This window comes from Temnothorax nylanderi, unplaced genomic scaffold (assembly GCF_030848795.1).
Source record: "Temnothorax nylanderi isolate EJ_2023f unplaced genomic scaffold, tnyl_v1.0 TNYL_tig0868_pilon, whole genome shotgun sequence".
In the NCBI taxonomy this organism is placed as follows: domain Eukaryota; kingdom Metazoa; phylum Arthropoda; class Insecta; order Hymenoptera; family Formicidae; genus Temnothorax; species Temnothorax nylanderi.
Genome location: NW_027249930.1, coordinates 31,221 through 58,901, shown reverse-complemented (window position 1 = coordinate 58,901; position 27,681 = coordinate 31,221). Strand labels below are relative to the sequence as shown.

The 27,681-nt window shown below is 40.3% G+C and overlaps 1 protein-coding gene, 1 long non-coding RNA gene and 3 pseudogenes across 2 annotated transcripts; 1 reads left to right on the top strand and 4 right to left on the bottom strand.

Annotated features, from left to right (window-relative positions):
* Window positions 1-4,622: 4,622 nt before the first annotated feature.
* On the top strand, window positions 4,623-5,295 carry LOC139785704 (uncharacterized). Its single transcript, XR_011722057.1, has 2 exons — window positions 4,623-4,943; window positions 5,027-5,295. It is a non-coding gene; the product is annotated as an uncharacterized lncRNA (long non-coding RNA).
* A 3,676-nt stretch (window positions 5,296-8,971) lies between these two features.
* LOC139785708 (uncharacterized) lies at window positions 8,972-18,119 on the bottom strand (annotated as a pseudogene).
* Window positions 18,120-18,431: 312 nt separating this feature from the next.
* LOC139785707 (uncharacterized) lies at window positions 18,432-19,702 on the bottom strand (annotated as a pseudogene).
* A 173-nt stretch (window positions 19,703-19,875) lies between these two features.
* On the bottom strand, window positions 19,876-23,860 carry LOC139785706 (recQ-like DNA helicase Blm; annotated as a pseudogene).
* Window positions 23,861-24,236: 376 nt separating this feature from the next.
* On the bottom strand, window positions 24,237-26,894 carry LOC139785705 (uncharacterized). Its single transcript, XM_071724872.1, has one exon. It carries the CDS (start codon window positions 26,892-26,894, stop codon window positions 24,237-24,239), a length of 2,658 nt encoding a protein of 885 aa, XP_071580973.1.
* Window positions 26,895-27,681: the final 787 nt, after the last annotated feature.

The window sequence follows — 27,681 nt, the reverse complement described above, 5'->3', positions numbered from 1 at the left end:
GGAGAGAGAGGAGAGAGAGAGAGAGATTGATTGATTTGATGATTGATTATTTATTATGCCCAAAATAAGCTATAGGGCAAATATACAATATAGCAAAGACATAGAATGCCAACATAATATTGACCCAGAAAAGGAAATAGAAGCATGATAAACATATTGCATCATAAGTATTAACTTAAAACTAATGCTTAACTAAAAGAACTACAAGGCAAAAGCAAAAAAGAAAAAACCAACCTTACAGTAGTATTAAAACTAATAAAAGTGCGCAACGCAAAATACAACTGACTTAACACTACTTAAAACTAACGGAAAAATATTGCACAGACAGACAGAAACTAAAAACCGGTCACTCTGATTCAGACGGAAAACAGAAACGCACGAAGAAGACACTTAAAGGATGCAAGAGACGAAGCCGATGTAATATTGCTTGGAAGAGAATGCCAGAAATAAATGGACGAAAGCTGGAAAGAGTTTCTGTAAGTAAACTGTTGTATGAGCTTGAATATGAAAATGTGAGTTGAAGAAGTAGCCAATCGTTCAGATCTCCTAAGCGATGAGTCAAGAGGTGTAAATAGCTCACTTAAATACACAGGTGAGGACATATAAAGTATGCGATATATCTGACATCCGAGAAAATACAGCCGTCTGTTTTTGACTGAAAGCCATCCCAGGCGACGTCTGTACGGAGTAACATGCTCATCTCGTCGCAAGTTGTAAATAAACCTAATACCACAATTCACGAGTCTCTGTAGTTTGGTGTTCAGTTCCTCACTTAGGCCATGATAAACTAGACAGCAATAATCCAAATGAGGTAGAACTAATGTCGTCACAAGTTAATTCTAAGCTCAGTGGAGAGAGAGTTTTTGTTAAACTTAAGCTTGTATAACGCCCAATGGACTTTTTGCGAAACAAGCGAAATGTGCTTCCTCCAAGAGAGATTGGACTCAAAAACTACTCCCAAATTCCTCACCTCACTGACAAATGGTAAAGGTATGTTGTTAACTGTGATAGGTGGTAGAAGGTTGAGATCAATATTATTGACATTTCTATTGCTGCCGAATATGATCACTTTGGATTTGGCAGGGTTCAGTTTCAAACCGTTTACCGAGGCATAATCAAAGATGGCGTTTGCATTCCTAGAGATCAATTGAGATTATGAAGAATATCAGAGGGTGGACACGCTCGATATATCTGAACATCATCAGCGAATATCATATGTTCTGAATACAACAGTGCTCTGCTGATATCATTTATGTACAAGGAAAATAAAGGTGGTCCCAGTACAGATCCCTGCGGTACTCCACACAACGTAAAAAGCCAAGACGAAAGACCCTCCGCATCATCAACCACAGCCTGAGAACGGCCTGTCAAATATGAATAAATCCATATAAGGACTGGGTCAGAAAATCCTAACTCTTTAAGTTTAATGAGAAGTTGAAGATGCGGAACAGTGTCAAACGCTTTACTAAAATCGAAAAAAATCATAATCAACACGAGTCCGTTGTCAATCGCTTCTTGATCTCATCACAAACACGCAGAAGTGCTGACTGAGTGTTATGACTCGGGCGATACGCAGACTGTCTGGGATTTATGAGATTGTACTTGCTTAAATAATCAGTGATCTGCGAAGCGACGATCCTTTCAAGTATTTTCGATAGTTCGGGCAGATTAGCTATCGGTCGCGTATCAGATGGGGATAAAGGAGTCCGAATCTTTGAGAGAGGACGGATAAGCGCCCGCTTCCACTGAGACGGAAAAGAAGAGGTTTCCAGTGAGCGGTTGAGCAGCGCGGTTAGACACGATGAAATCGCGGGCCAAGCCATTCGCAGAATGTAGAGAGGTAAGTCATCCACACCCGACGCGTAAGAATGAAGAGGTCCCATAGAAATTAGCTTATAGACCATATCCGACGTTATAACAGAGAAAACAAACTCAGGACGCTGAGATGGACGAGAGACCAGATCAATAGCAGAAATAAAGTCAGTAAATGAGCAAGGTGACAGAGTAGCAGAAACCGAAACATAGTAAGAATTTAATTGATCAGGAGTAAAAAAATGTAAAGGTGAGACCAGAGTTGACTTTACTAGACCAAGACGAGCAAGTTCTCTCCAAAGTTTTGAAGGATCGTTGATGTTTTCAAGAGATTTAAATTGAAATACACTTTTAGCGCGTCTAATATCTTCATTAAGCTGATTGCGAAAATGTCTATAAGTAGCATATCCAAGTAGACTATTGGAGCGTTTTGCCTGCTTATATAGCTGACTGCGAGTACGCATCCGAGCTTTAAGATCACCCGTGAGCCACCGCACTGGAGGCTTCTTAATTGTAAATATACGAATGGGAGCAAAAATATCCAGTGCTTTTAACAGGTTGCGAGACATCACTTCGCAGAATTTGTCAACAACAATGTCGTTAGACACTTCATCAACCTCTGCCCGCACTATACCAGCGATGGATGTCGAATCAGTGCGCTCAGATATCGAATTAGAATTTAGTAACATAGATAACTCTATTATATCATGACCAGCTATGAAAGGACACTGAGATTTAGCGAAAGATAAAAGCTTATCAGCATCATCAATAATCAAAACATCAAGCCATGAGTCTGAGGTAGCCGTGTGATGGGTAGGTTCAGAATTAATAATGTGCAGTGATAAGCTGAACATAAGCTCGCGTAAGTAGTTCGCCTCGTAACTGGTCGATGACAAATTGCAATTCAAATCTCCGCCAATCATTACATTTTTATACAGGTGTGAGTATCTATTTAATGTCTCGACAAAGTCATGAAAGAGGAGGCCCTTAGGTCTTCTATAAATAGACGCGAATAGCACTGATTCACCATCTGGAAAGCGTATTTCAATAATTAGATACTCAGGTGAATTATCATAAAGATTACTGGAGACAGCCACAATTTTGACTTTAAGCGATTTGCTTATATAACATGCTACTCCACCGCCCGCTTGCCCCACTCTGTCATGACGTAACAAAAAATAGTTATCTAAAGCCACAAGGTCATCAGAAACGCCCGCATGAAGCCAAGTTTCAGACACAGAAATTACATGATAGTGGTTGGTATTAAAATATAGTCTGATGAAATCAATATGACCACGCAGAGAATTGGCGTTAAATTGGGCCACACGAAATTGAATGGTCCCCGAGGCAGAGCGACGATGCGCAAATGGTGATATTACATGATCAGACAACGCAGAGCGACCGGCGTGCACACATCAAACAAGCTTATCAAGATCAGCCATGGAGGAAATCTGAATTACGGGCTCACCGTCAGAGCGACTGACACGGATGCAACCATCCCTCACCCAGACATACGCGTAAGACTTATCTTTGGCTACACGCTTTGTCTGTTGAAGCAATTCGTAAATGAATTTAGGTAGCAGCTCGTTTACATGTACACGCCGATCCGAGTCATTGTCGCAAACATCCCTCTGCCTCAGCGTGCGCCGTGCACGCTTCTTGGCCATCACAACATCACGGACAGCACCCGAAGCTAAAGTGACAATCAAGGAAATAGTATCAGAGACGGGCAAAGGTCTACCATGCAGCACCACCGGCGAAGGCTTCCGAGCGACAGCCCTGATATCGAGAATGTGGCAAGACAGATCAGGGATGTCTAAGGTCACAAACACATTTCGCACGCATGCCGAGGGGGTGATAGACATTGTGGCCGGCACTCCAGATACAATAATCTCATTCATAGACTGACTCTGCAAGGAAGAGCCAGAGGCTCCACGATCACCCCTCAATTCGCCGATCTCATTTGACAGAGCAGCACACTGCTGCTCTAACGTAGCAATGCGCTGATTATTCCGCTCGACGCAAATCGCAATAGAATTAAGCTTATTAAGCTTTTCATTAAGCTCATTGTTCGTACTCTGCTGCTCCTTCACGAAAGCGGAAAATCTAGCCTCCTGCTCCTTGGCAAAAGTGAAAAATCTAGCCTCCGACGCCTTCAATTGATCCATCAATTGACGCAGGAGATCATTTGTTGAGATGTCACTATGAGACTGCGACTGAGTGCCAGTGCAAGCAGGAGTAGCCATATTTAAATCAAATAACTGCACTGTTTTTTCGACCTCAGGTGTAAGAGGTAAATTTAATGAAGTGGATAATAATTTGCAACAAGTATCAGCGTACTTATAGACAGAGTATGGCTTAACACAGCCAGGATGGAAAACTCTCTTGCACTCACACTCAACCGAAGTAGTTGCTATCGACTTCTTGCACCTAGTGCACGCAGGCTGCATCCCCGAGATGCAGTATAGTTCGATGCAGTTAGTCACTAATTAGATGTGAAAGTCACATAGATCCTCAAGCACAAGTCACCAATTAGATGTGAAAGTCATATAAATCCGCAGGCACGGTGCCGCACACAGCAGCCAATCAGCAGAGAGAGAGAGAGAGAGAGAGAGAGAGAGAGAGAGAGAGAGAGAGAGAGAGAGAGAGAGAGAGAGAGAGAGAGAGAGAATGAGGTTAAGAAAGAGATAAAAAGAAAGTATAATGTAAGTAAATTTAAATTTTATAGAAAGAGAATGAGAGAGAAAGAGAAAGAGAAATGACAAAATGAAAGATAGAGAATGATATTAAAAGATAAAAAAGATATTTATATATCTTTTTTTAGAATAACATTGCGGTTATTAATTAATTAATTAATTTATATTTATATATCTTTTTTTAGAATAACATTGCGGAAGAAAATCTATATCTAAAGAGGAAGTTGCAGGAATTGCAGCAGCAACTGGCCGCTGCTTTAGCCAAGCAACCACCACGGCAGGCTGTGGTGACTGCTGACAATTTGCAACCTGCAGTGGTGGCTGCTGACAATCCACAGCCTACAATAATTGCTGATACTAACAATCCACAGCCTGCAGTGATGGCTGCTGAGATTCCACCAGTACCACCAGAAATTGAAAATAATACATTGCATCGTAAGTATAAAATAATAAATAATACTAAATAAAAATAAATAGTAATACCATAAGTAAATATATAATTTTATATTTTTTTACAGCAATAAATAAACCTCCTCGATGGGCCAGAGGAGGAAGAGACCGAAGACGTGAACGCGGACACGAACGTGGCCGTGGATCCAAACGTGGCCGTGGATATAAACGTGGCCGCGGAAATAAAACAATTATTAATTATATAAACATGTAATAATTTGTTATCTTATTATAATATTATAAATATTACACGTATTAATATTATGTTATTTATTATTAATGTTATAAATTCTAATATTTTGTATTTAATAAATTATATTTATTTCATTCGGAACAATCCTATTCTTATTTAATTAAAAATATTTGATGAGAGAAAAAAAGAAAGAAAGAGAGAGAGAGAGAGAAAGAGAGAGAGGAAGCGAATAAAATTGAGAGAGAGAGAGAGAGAGAGAGAGAGAAAGAAAAAAAATCAAAGTTATTAATCTATTGAAACATGTATAGTAATCTATATATATAAAGGAAGATGTCCTGACTCACTTATTCACTCATCAACGCCCAGCTTAAACCCCTGAACCGAATTTTTACCAAAAGTATATGAAATGGGGGTAGAATTTTCCGAGGAGTGCCACTATGTGTATAGTTTTTCGTTACCGATTTTCTGGAAATCAATTTTTTTAATTTTTCCAATTTTTTGGGAAATAATTCACCGAATCTCAAACCCTGAACCGAATTTTTACCAAAAGTATATGAAATAGGGGTAGAATTTTCCGGGGAGTGCCACTATGTGTATAGTTTTTTGTTATTGATTTCTGGAAACCGGTTTTTCCAATTTTTATAATTTTTCGGGAAATAATTGACCGAATCTCAAAGAATTATAGATTAAACAGGGGTAAAATTTTCCGGGGAGTGCTATAAAGTGTATAATTTTTTGTTATCGATTTTTTTGGAAACCGGTACCAAAATTTTTTAAATTTTTCGGGAATTAATTGACCGAATCTTAAAGAATTATACATAAAGAAGGAGTATTATTTCCCGGGGAGTGCTATAAAGTGTACTATTTTTTGTTACCGATCTTTTTGGAAACCGGTTCGGAATGCACGAATCTCAAAGAATTGTACATAAAGTAATGGTTGAATTTCTCGGGGAGTGCTATAAAGTATATAATTTTTTATTACCGATCTTTTTGGAAGCATAAAATAGTTGTAGAATTTCTCGGGGTGCTATAAATTGTATAGTTTTACGTTACCGATCTTATTTTTTCGATTTTTTAAAATATATAAACCACTGAACTAATTTTTTTTTAAATTATATGAAAAGGGGGCATTATAACGCGGGCTCGCGCTGCGAGAGGGTTCGACTCGCGCCCGCTACGCGGCGCATCGTCGGTATATTTTCGCATTATTAAGATTCAACATCGATCTCTATATCTAGGGCTCTATATCTCCGATATTTCATTAGCTTGAAACTTGGTGACATTTATGGGTATATGTTCGGCTCAGAAGTTCGAGCCGAACATATACTCATAAATGTCACCAAGTTTCAAGCTAATCGGCTTCTCACATTCAAAATTCAATCTCTTTTTCAAGTTGTTTTTCTTGAACGGTCGCTCGTATAAAGATGCGAGCGAGCAATCTCAAAAATTAAATTGAGCCTGAGGGGAGAACCACTAATGTGGTATATAAAAAAGTTTTAAAATAGAAAAAAAAGTCGTAGATATTTTTGGAGAATTTTAAAAAGAAAGTATGAAAAAAAAATATAATATTCGTAGAAGAGAGAAAAACATGTATGTGAAAGACATCATGCCTGTTTGAGAAAACAAATAAGAAGAAAAACATGTGTGAAAGAGATTTATATAATTTTGTTCATTTTTATGGAAAAAAATGACCTATTCTTAAAAAATTAAACGAAAAAAATGATATTTTGACATACTAAGTGACTTATCAACGTAAAGGACAAACCATTGAAATAATTTTTTTTAAATATAAAGGAAGATGTTCTGACTGACTGATTCATCAATGCCAAGCACAAAATAACTAAACCAAATTTATTTAATTTAATATAAATATAAGGAAGATGTCCTGACTGAATTATTCATCAACGCCCAGTCCAAACCCATGAAATTTGGAGATAAGCAATCACTAAGAAGGGATTTTTAAAAATTCGACTCATAACTGAGTGAAAAGGGTTAAAATCTATTTACACGGATTCATTAATATCTCTTAGGCACGATGAGAGAGTAAAAAACATCATGTATGTAAGAAACACCATATCTGTAAGAGACACCATGTCTATAAGAGACACTATGTTTATGAGAAACATGAAGTTTATTGAAGTTATAATGTATTTAAAGTAATTAAATACGGGAACAAAGCACGGATTTCTTTACAGTGGAATAGGTCTACTGGGGAAACCACTAAAAAAAAAGGCATTTACAATAGTACCTCAAGGGTGATGCGAAAATCTATTGGCGTTAAATGTAAATATACGCTATTACCTATTTGTGTGTCTTATTACATATGTCCTCCAGGGCGTGTCCTCCGGGGCGAAGCCCGGGTAACCAGCTAGTAATTTTATATTACAATTACAATTTATATACAATTTATATATTTTTTAATAAATATATATAGATTTATACATATCTATACATATCTACAACTTATAGTCTCTTGTTTTCACTTCTTCTTTTTCTTTATTTTTTCTTTATTTTACATATATCTATATATATAAGTAATAAATAAACTATACACTTTATGGCACTCCCCGGGAAATTTTACCCCTACTTCATATATTTTTGGTAAAAATTCGATCCACTAACGAATGAGATTCGGTCAATTATTTCCCAAAAAATTGGAAAAATTATATAAAATTTGAAAAAATTTCGGAACCGGTTTCCAAAAAGATCGGTAATGAAAAATTAACCACGACATTTTCATCCCCGGAAAATTCTACCCCTATTTCATATACTTTTGGTAAAAATTTGGTCCACTAACGAATGAGTAGTTCGCGTACAGACAGACAGACAGAAGACGTGACTTATATATATAGATATATATAACATGGTCGTTCGCGTACGACCCTGTTACGACAGCGTACATCGAACGAGAGAAATTGTCCAGTCTGCGGAGTAAAATTGACAGGTCGTACCATGCAAGAAGTGAGGCATTTAATTAACCAGAGTGTAAACGTCCATGCGTTGAATAATTGCGTTCAAATGCCGATATTCATGGTAATACCTGATAATTGTAATCTCAATTGGTATATGATATGCCATGACTGTTCCACTTTAGCATTGATTTGCTGATTATTTAACTGACAGCCTTTAATTTTCCAAGATGAGAACGAAAAACTGCTGAATAATTAATATATACTTTCGTGCAAAAATGTTAAACGCTGTCAATATCAATGTGTCCAAAGATTACGAGATAATAACGGTGAACGAATGTTATAATTTGCATTAGATCAGAGTTTTTTAATGCTAATTATAATTACAATAGTTTTGTATTAAACTTTTTTGTAAGATTTTGTAAGGAGGATATTTACATAAACTTAGCTTACGTATACCTTGTTTCAATTTATAAAATCCAATAAAAATTAATTGTCAAATTACATTAAAAATAATATTCATTATGAGAAGCTTCCGAGCGTGTCACTTTCGATACAAACAAATTTGGAATATCATAAAAGAATATGTTACGTATCTGTGTACTTCAATTTTGATTATCCTAATTTTAATGTAATATCGTTCAGCGTGATTATTTAGAATAGAGCTAACAGCAACGATCGCGAGAAGGTAGAGAAAAAAAATACATTAGTTTGGATTTCTTCATGTTATTATAACTTGTAACATTTGAATAATAACATGTAAATCTTTATGATTATATGATACATATTGTACAAAAAAAATACATCCCTTCGATGAATTACCTTATATTATTTATCACTTATGCATTGTACATACCAGATGTAAGTTGAGTGAGGACATCTATATATTGTATAAAAAAAAATAACATGCTTTATGCTCTAGAACAAAACAACAAATTAACAGAGTGTACACAGTGAAGCGTCAATTTACAAAAGAATTTAGCTTTCAAAGAATTAACTATTTTGTTCTCTCTTAGCATCGGACTGTATACAACATTTCACGTTAACAAAAAACATTACAATATGTAGAAGCCCTTTGTAGTTTAAGCTATATTCGGTGTTCAAACATTTGCAAATTATTTGTACGTTATCACATAAATTTTCATATTAAAAATCTCATTTTACATACTGGTGTGAACATGTAAGTTATGAGCAACTCCGTTGTTATCGTCTCCACACACAATTGTAAGCTATGTACACCTCTTACTAGCGTAGTTGTGCAGTTTAATTTAATAGCAACACATTTATATCAAATAAATGCGAGTTTAAGAAAATTATTTCAATCTTTACTCTTCAAGTCCCATTTCTCCAAAATTTATCTCTTCACCATTGAATAATTTTTTAAGTCTATCGGAACGTTTATGGCACTGATTCTATTATCTTTAATTCGTTACTTATATGTTATCGTAATAATTCCGCGAAGAAATGGTCTAAAGTTAAAAAAATATGTTCATTACTCGGTCTCTACCGCTTTAATAGTTATTACAATTCCTAATCACAGTCATGTGATAATTTAAATTAACATTAAAATATTTTTTCGAAAGATTAAGTGAAAATATTAATATAGAAACCCAATCATTTTTTAAATCAAAGATTAAATTTTAGATTCCTGTATTCCTATGTTATAATAATCCAAATCATTAAGCTTTCGAGCTGAAGAATATCTCCAAGCAATGGAATAAATTTTATCATATATAAATGCTTACACGGCATAATAATTAAAAAATTGTATAAATATATAGTAACTCTTTTCATTATGTTTTATAAATTACTCCGTAAAGATATCATTAGAATATTCTTTAATCTTGCGTATAGCTTATACGATACTACATACAATTGGGCAAAATAAATTAATCCTGAGGAAAAGTACACGTGAAATGTGTTTTATCATAAAGTAATTATTTGCGAATGATTGTGCCATACCAATGACGTATACCGACGGAATACATACCGCAGTTTAACCGTATAATATGTACGCGTATATATATTTCTTTTTAATTAAAATCTATAATATAGAATTTCTTAATAATATTTTATAGATTTTACAGCTTGAACGTGACGTTGCAATATAAAAAGAGGAATTGCACTAAAATTCTTATTTCCTCGTTTACGTTTCGGTTACCGATTAACCGAATTACGTCTTCTTTTTGTTTCGCATAGACTAACTTAAGTTATACGGTAACTATCATCCCTTATATATATCGCGCGTTCATATATATATATCTAAACCTTGCACTTTTTTTTATATACAAACACGCTGTTGAATTCATGCACTTGATCACTGCACACATGGATCGTCGGCGTTCCGTTCGACTAACCGCCGCGAGTGCTTCTTCGGGAAGGCGAGTGTTGGATCGGTTAAAATATCAGAGTGGCACAGTACATAGAGACCTTAGAGAATTCAGAACAGCTGAAAATAATATTTTGGTCAAAAAAATCGTACAAACATCTATTGCATTATGTTGCATGCGTTTGTTAATGTATTATTTAATTTATGTATTATTAATGTTTTATTTAAATTTTTATTCTTATAATATATTATTGTCGCGTAGGAGCTAACATCTAAAAAATAATGTACGTTTAAATGTACGTTTTAGAATATCTCCCTTGTATACGAACCTCTGATCCGAGATCGACGAGCGAACAATGTGGCTCTACCCACAATAATGTACTTTTATATAAATCATCAATACTCGCAGTTGAGACCGAAGTATTAAAGTACAGCAACAGCGGTTCTAACAATATACCGAACTGATTATTACATTTAGGAAAATTATCTTTTAGAATCTTGTATATAATATAGAGTGAATCAACACGCCTTTAAACATAACGCATCAAAAAAGAAAAAAACGAATACAATCCAGAATTTCCAGTTTTGTTGCGTACGCGCGTACGCACATATTCGTCAAACATCTCTTTGATTTTGCTGATTCTATGTGTAGAAACTGAAGCGCCCCCGTTAAAGAAAGCAGAGATCGACAAGTACTACGAGAATAACATCATGAAGCATTTAAAATTACCCTATTTGTGTAAATACCTAATTATAACATATATTTATATAGACATAAATATAATATATTCGTTCGTGACTCACCAACTAAATATTAATTCTATTAATTATTATTTATAACATCTCTCTAATTTATTGAAAGTATGACTTGAATGTACCTAATAGACGTATTAAGGCACTCGATTTGTTATTTCAGGCTATCCATCTCGTCCTTTAATCGATATCTCTCCGCTTTAAGTTGCCGAATAAAATCCGCCCCTTTCCGTAACGTCGCGGCTTTGGCTTCAGTATTGCATTGGAATTCTAACTGTGCTGCGGTATCAGACTGTGTGCAGCATGTCGAGAAGCCATTCTCGATGTTATATCTACGCTTCTGTTCCGCATGAATGTGGCCGACTCGCCTCTGCTCTTTATACTGTCCCCTTTCCAAATCCTTCATATATCCACGAGTGGATGACAAAGGACTACCTATGCTCACATGGGACTGTGTAGAGGGCTAAGGCTTAAAGCCTGGGGACTGTGTGTGCGTTAGAGCTGCTATCCTTTAGTGAACGTATTGGACTATTGTGTGAGAATGATGCGTTTGATTGTTCGCATTTAAGAGAATCTGTTGAGCTGCGTGGATGGTTGCATTGTCTGCAAGATATCAGTATAAATCATTGATTTCGAGCAATTTAAGAATACATATATTACAAATAAATAGATTGATTTCTATACAATACCTGTTGCGCCGTGGTTGTACGGCTGCTGTATACTAAAAGTCTCCATTGTTTGTACATTCACTGTGAAGTCGTGATGTGTTGCGTGGTTGTTACTCGCGTTATTTCTACCGTGAAAATAATATTACATACAAATCGGTCAACGTTTTTCAAATATTTGTCTTATTAATATAAAATTTAATGAAATTTAATTAATATCGTAAAGATATGTTGCATAAACTATAATTATGTTCAATGACGTTGATAAGACTTTTATATTTTTCGTACAAAAACGGATAAGATTATGAAGAAATACATACTATTTGTAAGTAAATGTGCAAGCGAAGCGTGTCTATTCAAATTCAAGGCTGGATCGCTCACTGCGGATACTAGAGGTGGTGTGGATGTATCCTAGGCGCCGTTAAAGAAGAACCGCTTCGGGATCTATTTCTCCCTTTCATTTGACGATACTAAAAAAATATAATGAAATTTTCTTAACAATTGCGAATGTTTCGACCGATACGCTTAAACATTATTAAAAAAGCTGAAGATTTAATAAATTTTCTTTAGACCGTCGATCCGTAGATCGTCAGTCCCATGGTGTAAGTAGACAGGTGAAGCATTCCCGACGCTGCGCACTCGTTCAGTTTTTGAGCCAATCAGCGCGCGACCCGTTTTGCAAGAAAAGCAATATGGGTGCTCCCGTCAGCGCGTCATCTGTTATGTCCGTTACCCGTCGCGTGCGTCTGTTGTGCGGAAAAAATCGTGTGCGTAACTTTTTTTTTTTTTTTTTTTTTTTTTTGACGGGGGGAAAATCCGCACGGATACCCCCTCCCCCGGGGCGGGGAGGGCGGTTATATATATATATATGTGGGATTCCAACCCCCCCACTAAAAACCCCCCCGCTGTCCCTCTCGGCACATTTTACCTGACGTTGGGGGGGCAGCGGGAAACGCACTGATTCGTCCGCCACCCCCCCCCCCCGTGTGTGTGTGCGTAACCACAATATGTGTACGTAATCCAACCATAAATATAAACTGATAAACAATTAAACCTACCTAACTTAAACAAGGTAGGATAATATTTGATTAACATTCCTGATTTGCTTACGCAAATTTAATTGTCATTATAGTTTATTTATGTATTAAACTCCTTTCTTCTGTCTGTGATTTGGTCAGGTAGGTTTAACCCTTAAAGTGCATAGGTTTTTTCGGTACCTTCTAAGTGCATACGTGGTCTGTCACGTTTAACGCTATTTTTCCCTACCTTAAAGTATTTTTAAAAATATAAAAAGATTCATGAAACATCTGTCTACATTGCAATTGACGATTTTATAGTAATTTTGATAAACATCGTTTATTTAATATCTTCTGACAGGCTTGCAAGTTTTACAGTTACGAGCAGATATCACTTTGGGTCGGACGCCGTATGCAGCTTAAGGGTTAATCGTTTATTAGTTTATTCATTTATTCCGTTTTTCCTGCCTTAGTTGGGTTACGTAGGTTTAATTGTCATTAATTAATTAATTAATTTAAGGTTATTTCATTAAATATATATTTAAAATTTTACATGATTCACGCATTTTTATTTCTTATAATCGAATTTCACTTTAAAGTGAGCGCCTACAAAACGGGTCGCCTCCTGATTGGTTCAACCGCCAAACCTGCCGCCATTATGCGCAATGCTTCACCTGTCTATTTACACCATGGTCAGTCCATTCTGTATATCAACGCGAGTAAGATACCAACCTTTGGTATGGCAAAAATCTCTTCTTTTTCCGCGTTGGACGTTGTCGGTTGAGGTAACGCAGCTCGGTGTGCAAAGTGGACGCGGTAAGGTTGTAGCCGGACGGGACTACAGGGGCCTCTAATTCCAATGAATGTCCTAGATTCAACGGTCGCCACTCGGTTTAGCCTCGAATAACCGAGAAGGTAAGCACGTATGTTTCCTCGAATCGGCAATTCTCGCACCAATATAACGCGTCACCGAACTAATTATCCTTCTTTCTTTTCAGGTTTCCGTCACGGATGGACGATCTCCAGCATCAATCTCTGGATCACCGCTAGCAATCGCCGCTCTACATCAACGCCGGACGAAGATGGCCGGCCGCCGCCCCACCAGGTAAGTATCAGGGCATCGGCCCAATAAGTCACTTAATTAATTAATTTTTTCAGGTTCCCGCACCGGATGGATCATCTGCTGCACTGCCCCGTGGATCATTAACTAATTAACGACTGCACTTTTTTAGGTTTTTGGTTACGAATGGCTCCTCTCCGTCTCCCACCAATGCATCACCGACGATAACCTTGGATCCGGATCAACGCCTGTTCAAGATGGCGGGCATCCGCTTGATCGGGTAAGTAGAAGGTAAGTAAACGTGATCTCCGTATATATTTTACAAATAATTGTTTATTCATAAGTTTTCACACAGGTGGATGTTCACAGTATCCAAATTGCACAATTTGTTGGTCACAAGTAACGCTGGGCACACGCGCCCGTTCGCCTAACGGCGGACAATTATCTTTGGCAATGCAATGCCATTCGCTATTGTATTAACGAAAGTTAACGCGTTTTGCGGGCGTTCCCGGTTGTTTAGGATGTCGAAAAACTATTTATTGCGCACTCGATAACGTCCGCGGGACTTAGCGCAACGGCGAGAGTATCTGCGTATTACGTGTTGTTTCTCCAACGATCCCCGAGAGACTGCCTCGAGCGCCGTGTCTCGCAGTGGCTCCCCACTTTCGGCCGCTACCCCCACTACCGCGTCACGGCCGATTTCTCCTTTGGAATGCCGCTTTCTCTTTTCTGAATGCTCGCCGCAACGCAATAACAATTTTTTCTGTTTGCGAACGTTCCAGAGGCTTCCCGTGGAAAATTCCAACGGTTCCCCCCTCCGGACGAGGTACTCTATTCGCGCCCGGGTAGTGGTTTTTCACCTTTTTCATTTCTCGATTTTTCACGGCGCCGACCCGCGCGCACGCCTGTTTTTACGTCCCCGTATACGCTTCCGGACCGACTTCCCGGAGAAGACGTCCGGGTCTACCTTGCGGTACTCGCCGTTGACGGCGACCCTCCCTGACGCACTTTCGGAACCTAGTATGCTCATTCCCCGATGGTTTCCCCGCGGAAGATGCCTAATTTTATAAGATCGTGGGCGGCTTCCTATCTTCTCTCCCGGTCGTCGGATTTTTACGCGGACCGGTCCCGTACCCTTCTCGGGTGGCGCGCTCGTGTCATGGTTGTTTTATTTCCGCGGGCGACGCACGGTTTACAAGATGGCGGGCGGCCCCGCACTTCGCGCCTGCGCTATCGGATCAACGCGCTGACCCCCTGGGGCACATCTCTGGACACTGCCCCTCCGTCGGAGACCCCTCAACTCCCGCGGGCACCTCGCTAATTCATCGATCTCGGGCGGCCCGCTATCTCTCAAGCTCGTCTCCGAATCGCGACGGCGATTCCGTACGTGCCCTTATCGGGCCATCTACTCCCGTCCTGGATCCTTTGTCCTCGCGCAAACGTTTCGCTCGATGAGATCGTGGGCCGCCTTCGCTCTCGCGATCCACCGTTCGGATCTCGGCGATACTTTGTCTTGACCGTCTATACGGACGCGGTGATTCGTCAGGCTATCGCCTCTTTTCCCCGGCGGTGCTCTTTGTCCTACTCTTCGCGCGCGCCTACTTGATGCCGCGTCGTTCTGAAGATCGTGTGTGGCTCACGCCCTCGTCATGCATTACTTGTTGTACCGAGCCCCGCATGTCCGATGAAAGAAATAATACGTTTGTCTGAGCCGTCAAAATAAAATAACAATGTAAACTAATGGGATTGGACTCGGCTACGATAATCTTACTTATTCTAATTTTGCCGCTATTCGGCGTACCTTATTGCTACCTTAGCCTATTCTTATGTCTACGCGCCGGATGGGGTTGCTACATAGGGGCCTCGCCCCCTCCATCCTCGGAGCGCCTTGCCCTGAAGGGCTCGCACCTAGGGAGGTCCCCGCTCCCCGTCGCTCTGCGCCGACCCTCCATCGCTTACGGGACTTCGGAAGCTGGCCGAGGACCCGTTGTCCGCCTCCGCGACTGCTTCGTCTGGCGCCGTTGCTCCGCTCGTTGCCGCTGGCGCTTCCACCTCCGCTACCGGCATCGCCACGATGTCGGCCTCGAGCCTATCTAGCAGGCTCTCCACGGCCGCCAGCCCCGCTGGCTGTACCGCTTCCTCGGACGGCCCTGCTTCCGCCCCTTCAGGGCCCGGCTGGGCCATGGGTTGCTCGTCCGTCATCGCGTTGCAGGGCTCCGTTTGCCGTACGATCAACTGTACGGCCTCCTCTGATAGTCGCCGCAGTATCACCCGGGGCGACTCGATATTGACGCGACGCGACGCCTTCGTGCGCGGTCGCAAGGTCCCACCTGGATAATGGCCTACATCGCAGCAATATCTGTGACTGTGATGGTTGTGCTCCGTCGAAGAAACCGATACCACTTGTTACATGGAATGAGTCTGAAAAATAACAACACGCATTAACCCTTAAATGCCACACCTCTCAAGAATCTCGTAAATGACACATGGGGTCTAAAAGACCCCAGCATGAAAAATGTCTCCTTACTTATTGATTTTTTGATATTTAGTTATGAAAATTATTTTCAATGTTGTTCAAGGCTTAGAAAAGAGAATAAAATGCTTATATTGTTAAAATTTCAATTTCAACATAGTATAAAAAATTAAGATCGCCAACAGTTAAAATATTGGCTCCAAAATCAAAAAAATAAAAAATAATAAATAAATAAATATGAGCTCCATTTTTGGAGGGAACATTTGAAAATATATCATTCTAAAGGGTCTGGGGTCCGCTGGACCCCGGGTGGCATTTAAGGGTTAACTCCACATACTCGTGACGTTCGACAAGCGTTACCGTAGTTTAGTTACCTTGAAACTATTGGTGCAAAATTTACACTGTTGAGCATTGAGGTTTTGTTACGAGGTTTGAAAACTTCTAGCACTGCTACTGTGGCTGAACGATCTTGTAAGGTTTGCTGGACATCGGCGAGGGGTGGTTGGCAAGGGTCTTATTGCTTGATGCTGGGTTTGTAGTTGCGAATTAACGGGGCTTGTGTCGCAAATTTATGCTGTACCGCCACCAGAGTTTGCACACGGTGGCGGCAGTGATCGCGGGTATCTGACTTGCGTTAACTGCCAACTGATCGTTCAGTGTCCCAATCTGTACGGATTGCAGCCGATTTTGCAACGATGTTAACCGCAGCGCCTGAATCTCCATTGCGTAAGGCTGCGGCTGCTGCGATAGAAAGCCCGAATTCTGTTGCTGCGTGGCTGCTTGATACATATTCCGCTGCTGTTGTTGATGCTGCTACTTCTGTTGTTGTTCCTGCTGTTGGGATTGCCGTATCACGCGATTATTCCTCGACAACGTCGCTCTGCTACTCCCCTAATCTTTACTCGTATGGGTTGGTTCGTCGTAACAGACGCCTCGAAGTTTTGCTGAAAAGCGTAATTTTCACTCATAGCTCTAAATGGAAAAGACTAATACATCCGAGAATTATAATCGGACCTCGGACTTTGCTCTTTATCCACTTATCCGAAGGCGTAATCATTTCGTAATACTCACATGTTATTTCTATACATATTCGCTGTGCTTCAAGTTGAGGCTGAGTATATATTTTGGCGGTGTACTGGAGATTCTGCATGCTAACCTCTTGCTCTTCCCGAGACAGCCATTGCTGTTACTGTTGCTATTGCTGTCGCTGTTGCGAGGTCTGTTCGTTCTTTATCGTCTGATCCCCCGCCTATTTCGTTTATCTGATTAATCGGTGTCATCAGATCCAAATCAGAATAATTAGGGTTTAGGCTGCTATTCCGAAACAAATCGTATTCTTCGGGTACGTGAGGCAATTTCTAGTTTAAGAATTCTTGAATCAAAATATGCAATATGTGAAAAACTATATATCTTGCGAGAAATGATATAAAGTAGATGAACATTATTGTATACCTTGCAATGGCTCAAGGGTGTCCATGAAATCATCCAGGTTAGGTTGCAAGGGGCCTAGATTCGGTTGAATAAAATTCGCTAAGCTGGCACCTCGCGCTGTCGAACCATATTTCGTACATTATAATATTTCTAATATTTCTATAAGTAGTATAGTATAGTTTTGCTTATACGACCATCAAATCTTATAATTATGTATAATTTTTCTAAACTCAAGAATACAAGCGGATATCTTCGGATTTAACATCTCCAAAAGAATTACCGATTTCTCTAGGATCAGGAAAATATTTTGGTTGAATCTAGGTGATGGTTGAAAAGAGTCATTTTCGATGGGCGAAAAACGATCCGCGGGAGGAGAAATAGACTACCTACAACGAAAGGGACGCGAGGAAACGCGCAAGAGTTGGGAAAGAGAGAGAGAGAGAGAGAGAGAGAGAGAGAGAGAGAGAGAGAGAGAGAGAGAGAGAGAGAGAGAGAGAGAGAGAGAGAGAGAGAGAGAGAGAGAGAGAGAGAGAGAGAGAGAGAGAGAGAGAGAGAGAGAGAGAGAGAGAAAGATAGAAACGATAATCAGAATCAATAATTTAGGCGTGATCAGATTACGCCGAACAATATTTTTTTTTATATCTTTAATGTTTCAATGTCTCTAAAAACGCGCAACATCTTTCAACACATACCTCGCTTTTTGTCAATATGTCCAATTGTGATTCCATTTTGCAGGCCAACTGGAAACACGACAATAAATGCAACTTTGTCCGTTTGGAGCTCTTGTAGCAAGCCGTAAACCACGATGCCAATTATTCGCCATCCGATTCTTGTAAATTTTCCAAAAGTGTTTGCACATGAATGTGTCGTACAGTTGAAGGGCCATATACTTTACGTTCGGCTCCAGGTCCAAGTAATCCGCCAACTTGAAGGCAGCCATCACGGTGGATGCTGTAAGTGCTGTATGCAAAATTGTAAAAATCAATAATTGATGTAAGCGGAACATTGTTTCGTATACCTCTTGCTTTCTCGCGCGCGCACGCGCATAAACAATCTCGTAACTCACCTACAAACGGCATGGCAAAATCCTTGACGTTGGCAGACCGCTCGTGCTCCAGTTTATCCTCGAGCTCCCGAAGATGCTCCACCCAATCGTTAATCAACGGACCTACCGTGTGTGAAAAGCATAATGAAAATAAAAAATTCAAATAAACTTGCGCGCACGCGCGCTTATGGAATATTTGTATATTCGCGTATTTATTTCACGCCCACGCGGTTCGCCCCGCTTTTCCTCTACTTGTTGATCGCGTCGCGGCGCGTCGACGTTTTTTGGAAAATTTCGTCAATTTTGTATTTTGACGTTGCGTGTAAAACTCTTCGGACAATGTATATATAATATATATATATATATATATATATATATATACCCCGACTAAACCGCGTTTCGCGAAATGAAATGTACAACACGTGTGTGTGTGTGTGTGCGTGCGTGCGTGCGTGCGTGCGTGCGTGCGTGCGTGCGTGCGTGCGTGCGTGTGTGTGTGTGTGTGCGCGCGCGCTTGTCTGTGTGCGTGCGTGCGTGCGTGCGTGTGTGTGTGTGTGTGTGTGCGTGCGCTTGTCTGTGTGTGTGTGTGCGTGCGTGTGTGTGTGTGTGTGTGCGCGCGCTTGTCTGTGTGTGTGTGTGTGCGTGCGCGTGTGTGTGTGTGTGTGTGTGTGTGTGTGTGTGTGTGTGTGCGCGCGGCGCGCTTGTCTGTGTGTACGTGTATGTGCGTGCGTACGTGTGTGCGTATGTAGGGCTACGAGCGACATTGTGTCCAGATGTTGACAATCAAAGAAAAAAATGTACGCGTACGATTGTTGAAATTATATGAGAATGATTGATGTAATTACCAATGTATGCTGCATCTAGATCCATTCCAATCGCGTGATGAGGAAATGTACACAAATTGATACGCGCCATTTTGATCGTCATGAAACAGGACACGATAGATGTGCACAGCGCCACTCTCCATCTGAAAATAACATGGATGAATTTCACCGAGACTTAAGTCAATTTCATAGAGCGTGCAATTTATCCAATAGTCGCAATCAGTCCTACTGGAATAACGATAGCAATTGATTGGAATTTGACAATAAAAATTTTATCGACATTTGTGTACACACGGAAAAATATTTATTTACGCCTGCCTAACATCGCACCGCCAATTATCTCGGTAAAAACGCGTGCCCGAATAACGGAAATTATTAATCGTTATCACTTTCGGAAAAAAAAAGTCAAACAACTTTATTATCGCCGTGACACGTCTCATGCTTTAAACTATATAATTTACGTACCTCGCATCTGCAATTATCACACGCGGTTATTTCATTCGCCCGACATTGTTGCCCGTCAAATATTTCGCAAAAATAATTAAGCTGTAGCAATCTACGGCAATCCGTAGTATTTTCACAGAACGCTACCATTTTAAACAAATTCTCCGTGTGGGTAACGATTACTCGTGGATCATGATTATCCAATTCGATCATTCTTCGGATTCTGTGCATGTCCGCGTAACGATAAAATAATACGCAATCCGCCCTCTCACCGTCGCATCCGGCGCGACCGCTCTCCTGATAATAGCCTTCCAAAGACTTTGGTAGAGCCGCGTGTATCACGAAGCGCACGTTTGATTTATCGATGCCCATTCCAAAAGCTACAGTCGCGCATATCACGTGTTTCTGTAAAAAACGCGTACGTTTAATCACCACCTATCGTACATATACCCATATGCAGTAGCACGCGCGCGCGCTGAGATATCGCAACAAACGCGTATTTTGCAGATGTTACCTCGCCGGCGAACCATTTATCTTGACGATCGATTCTCCCTTCGTCCGAGAGTTCCGCGTGATAACTCGACGCTTTAATGCCGTTCTTTTTGAAGCACGCGGCATATTCGTCGCAATCCTTGCGCGTCAAACAGTAGACGATGCCGCAAGTGTCTTTAAATTTCCTCGTTATCGTAGACGCGACTTGAGCGGCAAAATTTTTTCCCTTCGTCGCGATCACGCCGTATCTCAAATTTAATCTGTTGAAACTCGACATAAACCTGAAAAAATAAACCGTAAAAAAATTTATATATATTCAACGCACACATACACACACACGCACATATATATACTTACCACTTTGGACGAATCATGCCCAATTGACGCAAAATATTCGTTCTAACGCGCGGCGTAGCCGTTGCGGTTAAAGCCATTATTGGCACTTTGGGATAATTGTTTCCCGTAGACAGCTCAGCCGTTTGTAATCCGGTCTAAAATCGTGACCCCATTGACTGACGCAGTACGACTCGTCGATGACGAATCTCGCCAACAATTCTCTCTCGTAGAAAACGGTAAGAATGTTACAGAATTTTTGCGAGGCAGAGATTTTCTCCGGTGTTAGGTACAATATTTTGGGCGCGAATTTCTTTTCCGAAAGTTCCCTGTATATCGCTGCTACTTGATTGTCCGTTGTAGAGCTGGATAAATGAGTCGCGGCGATCTGCAAATTTTAAACCAAGACTGTAAATAGCGATACAACTGGATATGACATAACGGTATATACACTTCTCCAACACAAATGTGCTTGATACTACATTGTTTCTCCCGTTATGCGTACACAACGTGTAACAATACTTTCACTTACGTCGAGCGATACAAGTTTAACGACTTAATCCGAAATAAGACTCTTCAACGGTGAGACGACGACCGTTAATCCGCTACTTAAAAGGGCGGGCAATTGATGACAAAAGAACTTCCCACCTCCGGTCGGCATCATAACGAAACAATCGAAGCCCAAAAGCGTTGCGTTAATAACTTGCAACTGATTGGGCCTAAACGTATATAAACCGCATCTCTACCAAAATATCTGAAATCAATCGACATAATTAACGCCCAATATTATATCTCGTCGCACACGATTGATCACCAACCATGTAATTCCAACGTGCATAAATAATTTATTATTTATACGTATAACGGCATTATACACCATCGCCCGAACGAATGAAAATATTACCGAATACTTTACGTACATTTTACATTTCTCGCGAATGCGAATACGTTCGACCATCGAATTTAACGCTGACACCGTCGTTTTTATAATCACCGGTAAACGTTCCGTATTCTACGCCATCTTTTACGATTTTTAATTTAACTTCATCATCCGCATCGCGCGTCCTCGTCTCTGCCACGTTGATCCGCGACCACTCTATAGATGGAATTAAATTAGGCATTAATCGTCATATTATCGGCCATAAATGTGTAGGCCAAAATAAAAGGTCTTACACATTATATATATATATATATGGATAAACTCGTACCTGTAAAATCGTTACTCGTATTTATATTACAGGCTTCTCCCAAAGCCGGGAATCGTTTGATGACTTGCGTCACGGTTTCATCAGCCTTTGCGCGAAATGTACAAATATCTCAATCCGAACTGTCCAGTTTGCGGCAGATATAATTATCCAGAATAACGGCCTATCGTCATCCCCTCGTGGTTCACGGTTCTCGATTATCTTATATTTTTCGAAGAGTTCTCCCACCTATTGAAAAATAGAAAAAAATTCAAGAAATTTTCTACGACAATTAATCACCTAGGTTTAAATAGAGTTTCACTCACTGACCGAATCGTAATATTTATCCAAAATTATGTCGGCATTGTCGAGCACTAAATAAGAAAGTCTATCGAATGACAATATATTTTTGTGCTCGTTCGAGAATCGAACCAAGTATCGCGGCGTGGTCACTAAGATTTGACAGCCGCTATACATCGTTGCCTGAAAGAAGCAAAAATGTGAAAAGTTCGTTATCTTCTACAGTCGACACCTTTTCGGTACAGTAAATATTCGCCACACTCGGCATTATTAAACGACCGACAAAACGCGACGGCGACCTGGCGCAGTTACGCGAAAACCCTATTTCTTTTTAACAATTTCTAAAGTTAATTTTGAATTTGTCGATAGTAACATACAGCAAAGATATTTAAAACATATTTTGATAAGAAATTAAAATTTATCGTACATTTAATAACCATTATTACATTTTCTACAACGTTGCGCGCTGTCTTTTGCAATTTTTATTACAACGCATCTCAACGAATTTCTCCTCTCCCCGACCTCTCGTCATTGTTCTACGCAAACACGCTGTGTTTTTTTTTCGAACAAAACTAACAACAACAAGTATTTTTTTAATAGATAACGAAATAAAATGAACGATCAATACCAACGCCAAAACATACAAAATTTTAAATCAAACAATCGACACACGGCCGTGTAAACGCTTAGTAGCGTGGCTGTAGATCAAAATCGACGATTATACCGAAAAAGTTGAAAAAGATGCTCAATTTTCGCAGAAAATATAGGTAGATCTATTTACCGCTACCGATCGATCCGATTTGCCATTAAACGCCACGACGTATCTTATATTATAAAATGACCGTAGAAACGACTGGCACAGAGATCGAACGGAGATTAATTCGAGTGACGAGGCACATAAAATTAATGCCAACGGACGAGTCGCGCTATGTGTTTCCTGAAACGGATATCATTTCTATCGATTAATACGTTTCATCCTGGACATTCCATTCCTAGCAACTTGATATTTTAACTTTTCGATTATTATCGATAACGATAAGCATTTTCGAAATTAAATGTTAATATTAAATAAACGTTTAATAAAAATATCTACTTTATTTCGCATTGCATTAGGCCCCCTTTTCTTTATGTTTTTTAATTTTGTAATTATAATGGAACACTAAACGAGCGCGGAGACGATATCACGCAAAATTAATCCGGTACGGAATGTGTCGATAAAAGATTTTTTTATAAACATGTATACATGTATGCATATGTACATGTATGTATGCATATATTACGTATATACGCGTATATATATTTTATCGATATAAATTTGTAAGATGTATATTTTGCTTACGCAACGCTTAGAAAGCTCGGTAAAAATTTAAGACATTTTGTTTTTTATAATACTCGTATAAACAAAATTTTTTTATCTTTTAACGTTTAGCTATCTGACCACAAACAGCCATTGCGCATCCGCTCGTTTTACCACATTGCGACGATCCAATAGCAACAACGTTTAATCCATTGTTTATTCTTTCTTCTTTCTCGTCGTATCTTCATGTCTGAAGAGTCGTGACATTATGGTCATGTCCAGTGGCGAACCACCGTCTTCCAACAATGGCGGTCTTCCGCTTCTCGGAGGTTTCTTTGTAGTGGTTGGCCTGTGATATTCTTTATTTGATCCAGCCATCGCGATGGAGACCGGCCTCTTGGTCTCTTCCCCTCCACTTTCCCCTGTACAATTAGTTTTTCAAGATTGTCCAGGTTTCTACGTGAGATGTGACCAAAGTATTGGAGAACTCGTCTGCGGCACATAGTGGACAGTCGGTCGGTGATGTTCAGCTAATTAAGAATTGACACGTTCGTTCTTCTTGCCGACCAAGGGATGCTCAGCATCCGTCTCCAGCACCACATTTCAAACGCATCTATGCGGTGCCTGTCCGCTGCCTTGATGGTCCATGTCTCCGCTCCGTATGAGAATATAGAGAACACCAGGGATCTCACCAGGGCTATCTTTGTGTTTGTTGTTATTTGTTTGTCTTCCCATATTCTCCTGAGGTTCGCCATGGCTGTTCGCGACATTGCTATACGTCTTCTTATCTCTGCTTCGCTTCCTCCTATGTTGGAGATTAGGGATCCCAAGTAGATGAACTCATTGACCGTTTCCATGTCTGGGCGTACATTGTTCCGTTGTATCGTGTTGCCCCTGTCAATTACCATGAGTTTGGTCTTCTCCAGGTTAATATGTAGACCTACTTCATTGCTTTCCTTGGTAACTAATTCCAGCATTTTGGTCAGTTCCTCTTCGTTTTTCGCTATTAAGGTGGTGTCATCAGCGTAACGGAGATTATTCAAGTTTTTGCCGTTGATTATTATTCCCCCGCTTTTTCCTTCCAGGGCTCGTCTCATTATATATTCGCCGTAGATGTTGAATAACCTGGGTGACAATATGCAGCCCTGCCGCACCCCTTTATGTGTTTTGAAGGGTTTCGATTTTTTGTTCTCCAGCTTAATGACAGCCGCGCTCTCCTTTTTCAGATTGCTTATTAGGGTCACTAAGTGATCCGGGACTCCCATCTCTCTTAGCACTTTCCATAGGTCTTTCCATCTTACACAGTCGAACGCTTTCTTGTAGTCTATGAAGCACAGGAACATAGGCGTATTAAATTCGCGTGCTTTTTCTATCAGTTGGCGGATGTTAAATATTTGATCTCTGGTTCCTCTGCCTTTAACGAATCCGGCTTGTTCAGGAGGGATTTGGTGAGACAGATACTGCTGCAATCTACGGTCGATTATTCTAAGTAGTACCTTGCTGGCATGGGATATCAGAGATATTGTGCGATAGTTTTGGCATTTTCGTGTGGACCCCTTTTTATGGATGGGTATTACGGCAGATTTGGCCCAATTCTTAGGCCACTGGCCCGATTGCCAGACTTTATTGCAAATGTCGTGAATTATCCTGATGCCCTCATCTCCCAGCAGCTTTATCTTTTCGGCGGACACTTCGTCCAAGCCGGGTGCTTTATTTGGTTTAAGATGCGTTATGGCCTCTTCCACTTCACTTTTCAGTATTGGCGGTTCCCGCTCGTTTGTCATCTTTATCGCTTGTTCCCCGTTTTCTGCTACCGTATCTTCTTTGTACAGTTCTTCGCAGTACTGCCTCCAGCGTTCTACTATGTCGTTGCTTTCCCAAAGAATCTTGTCGCTTTTGTCCTCGATGGCCGCTGTCCTCGGAGTGAGTTTTCGTGTTAGTTCACGAACTTTCCTGTACAGATCGCGGGTATCGTTGGAGTTTTGGTGCTCTTCGATTTCTCTGCAGATTTCCTTTATGTATTCGTTTTTGTCTTGTCTGCATTCTCTTTGTATTCTTCTGCATAGAGCTTTATACGTATCCCTTGTTGTCTGTGTTTTTAGTCCTTTCCTTTTTAATTCTTTCCGTTCCTCGATAGTGACGAGGGTGCGTTGCGTTATCCAGAACTTGTTGGATCTATTCGGGCGGTTTTTGCATTGGATTGATTCCGAGGCTGTTTTAATAATCTTTTTGAGTTCTTCCCATTCCTGGTTCGGGTCTTGTGTGTTTATGATATCCGCTGTGTTGGTGGCCAATTTTTGCTGGACTTCTCGTCGGAATAGTTCCTTATTAGCACCATTGATTGCTATTACTTTCTGGGGTTGGCGGATGTTTTTCAGGCGCAGTCTGAACTTCATTACCAGTAGCTGGTGGTCAGTTCCGCAGTCAGCACCGGGATAGGTTTTGCAGTTTAGGATGGAGGATTTCCATCGTGATCCGACCATGATGTAGTCTATTTGGTTCCTGAATCTGTCGCCGGGCGACCTCCATGTGTATAGTCTTCTGATATGATGTTGGAACAGTGTGTTGGCTATTGTTAAATTGTGTTCCTGGCAGAACTGAAGCATTCTGTCTCCTCGGTCATTTCTGGTCCCCATGCCAAAGCGTCCCAACACTTCTTTGAGTTGCTGGTCTATCACAGTTGTGCGTCCAATATTCGCGTTCACATCCCCCATCACAACAGGAATTTCGCCTCTGGGAAGGTCGTTTATAGTATTCTCTAGCTGTTCGTAGAATGTTTCGATGGCTTCTTCTGTCGACTCCGCCGTTGGGGCATACACTTGTATAATGTTGTACCCTAGGACCGATTTGTTAGTTGTCCTGGAAAGCAGCAGAGCCACACCGTTGCGACTCTCTGAGTTGTGGCCCGAGAAATATATGACATTGCCGGATGCAGTGCTGAAGTGTCCTTCCCCTTTCCAGTGTGTCTCGCTCAGGCCTACTATGTCCAGCTTGAGGGACTGGATTTCTCTTTCTACAATGAGCAGTTTCCCGATTTGTAGGAGGCCCCGAGTGTTCCATGTGCCTATTTGGAGGTTGTTGCGCAGGTTTATTCCATTTCGTGTGGCATCATTCAAAGCAGCTCCCCCCGGAGATCCGATTGGGGAGCTATTTAGTCCTCCGGAAAATTTTACGCTGAATGAAGCCATAATGTTCTCTTGGGATAAATGATGAAGGTGGTTTCCCGTTTCCTTCCTTCATATACCTCAAGTATTTCACAAGGATATCCAAGATCCGTAATGTCACTCAAGACATCACAGTCTATTGAGCTCTGTATGAAAATCTACTCACTGATAACAAATGACAAAAACATGAGAAACATGTATATTTCTATACAGGGTGTCACTGAATGTTTGGTACTTTTCTCATATTTAGATAGAGCGAGCCAAACTGAGTCGAAAAGTCATGTACCATTTTGCAATTTTCGCGATAGTTGATGAGTTATTAATGATTAAAAATTGCCGTATTGGCCTGCCCACCGCCAAATCCAAGCGCGCGGTGAGATGCGGCCGCCCCGCGGTCGGCGCGCGGGCAGTTGTTTACTACAAGCGGCGATGATGACACGGCGCGACGCACGAGCGGCGCGTAACGCCGGGCCCCCGTCCTGAGCGATGATAATTTCTCGCCTTTTTTAAACAGAAATAAAATTTTCTAACAACATAGAAAAATTTTTTGTGCGTACGTATGTACATACGTGTGTACATGCATACACACAGGAAAATATCGATTGTACTGCTTAAAAATACGATTACTCAATTTACTTTTTTTCTTTTAGTAAGTAACGGTTGTCTTTAAGAAAGAATATTTTCTTGATGATAGTCTTAAAATGTACAAATTTTAGAAAGAGTCTTTATCATGTACTCGAAAGAAGAATTTATACTCCTTCAAAGAACATAATAAAATTTTATCAAAGAAAAGTCAAAATAATAAATAAAG

Bases quoted from the DNA above. Each gene is read 5' to 3' on its own strand.
- LOC139785705 (XM_071724872.1), bottom strand. From the start codon at position 26,894: ATGGCTTCATTCAGCGTAAAATTTTCCGGAGGACTAAATAGCTCCCCA.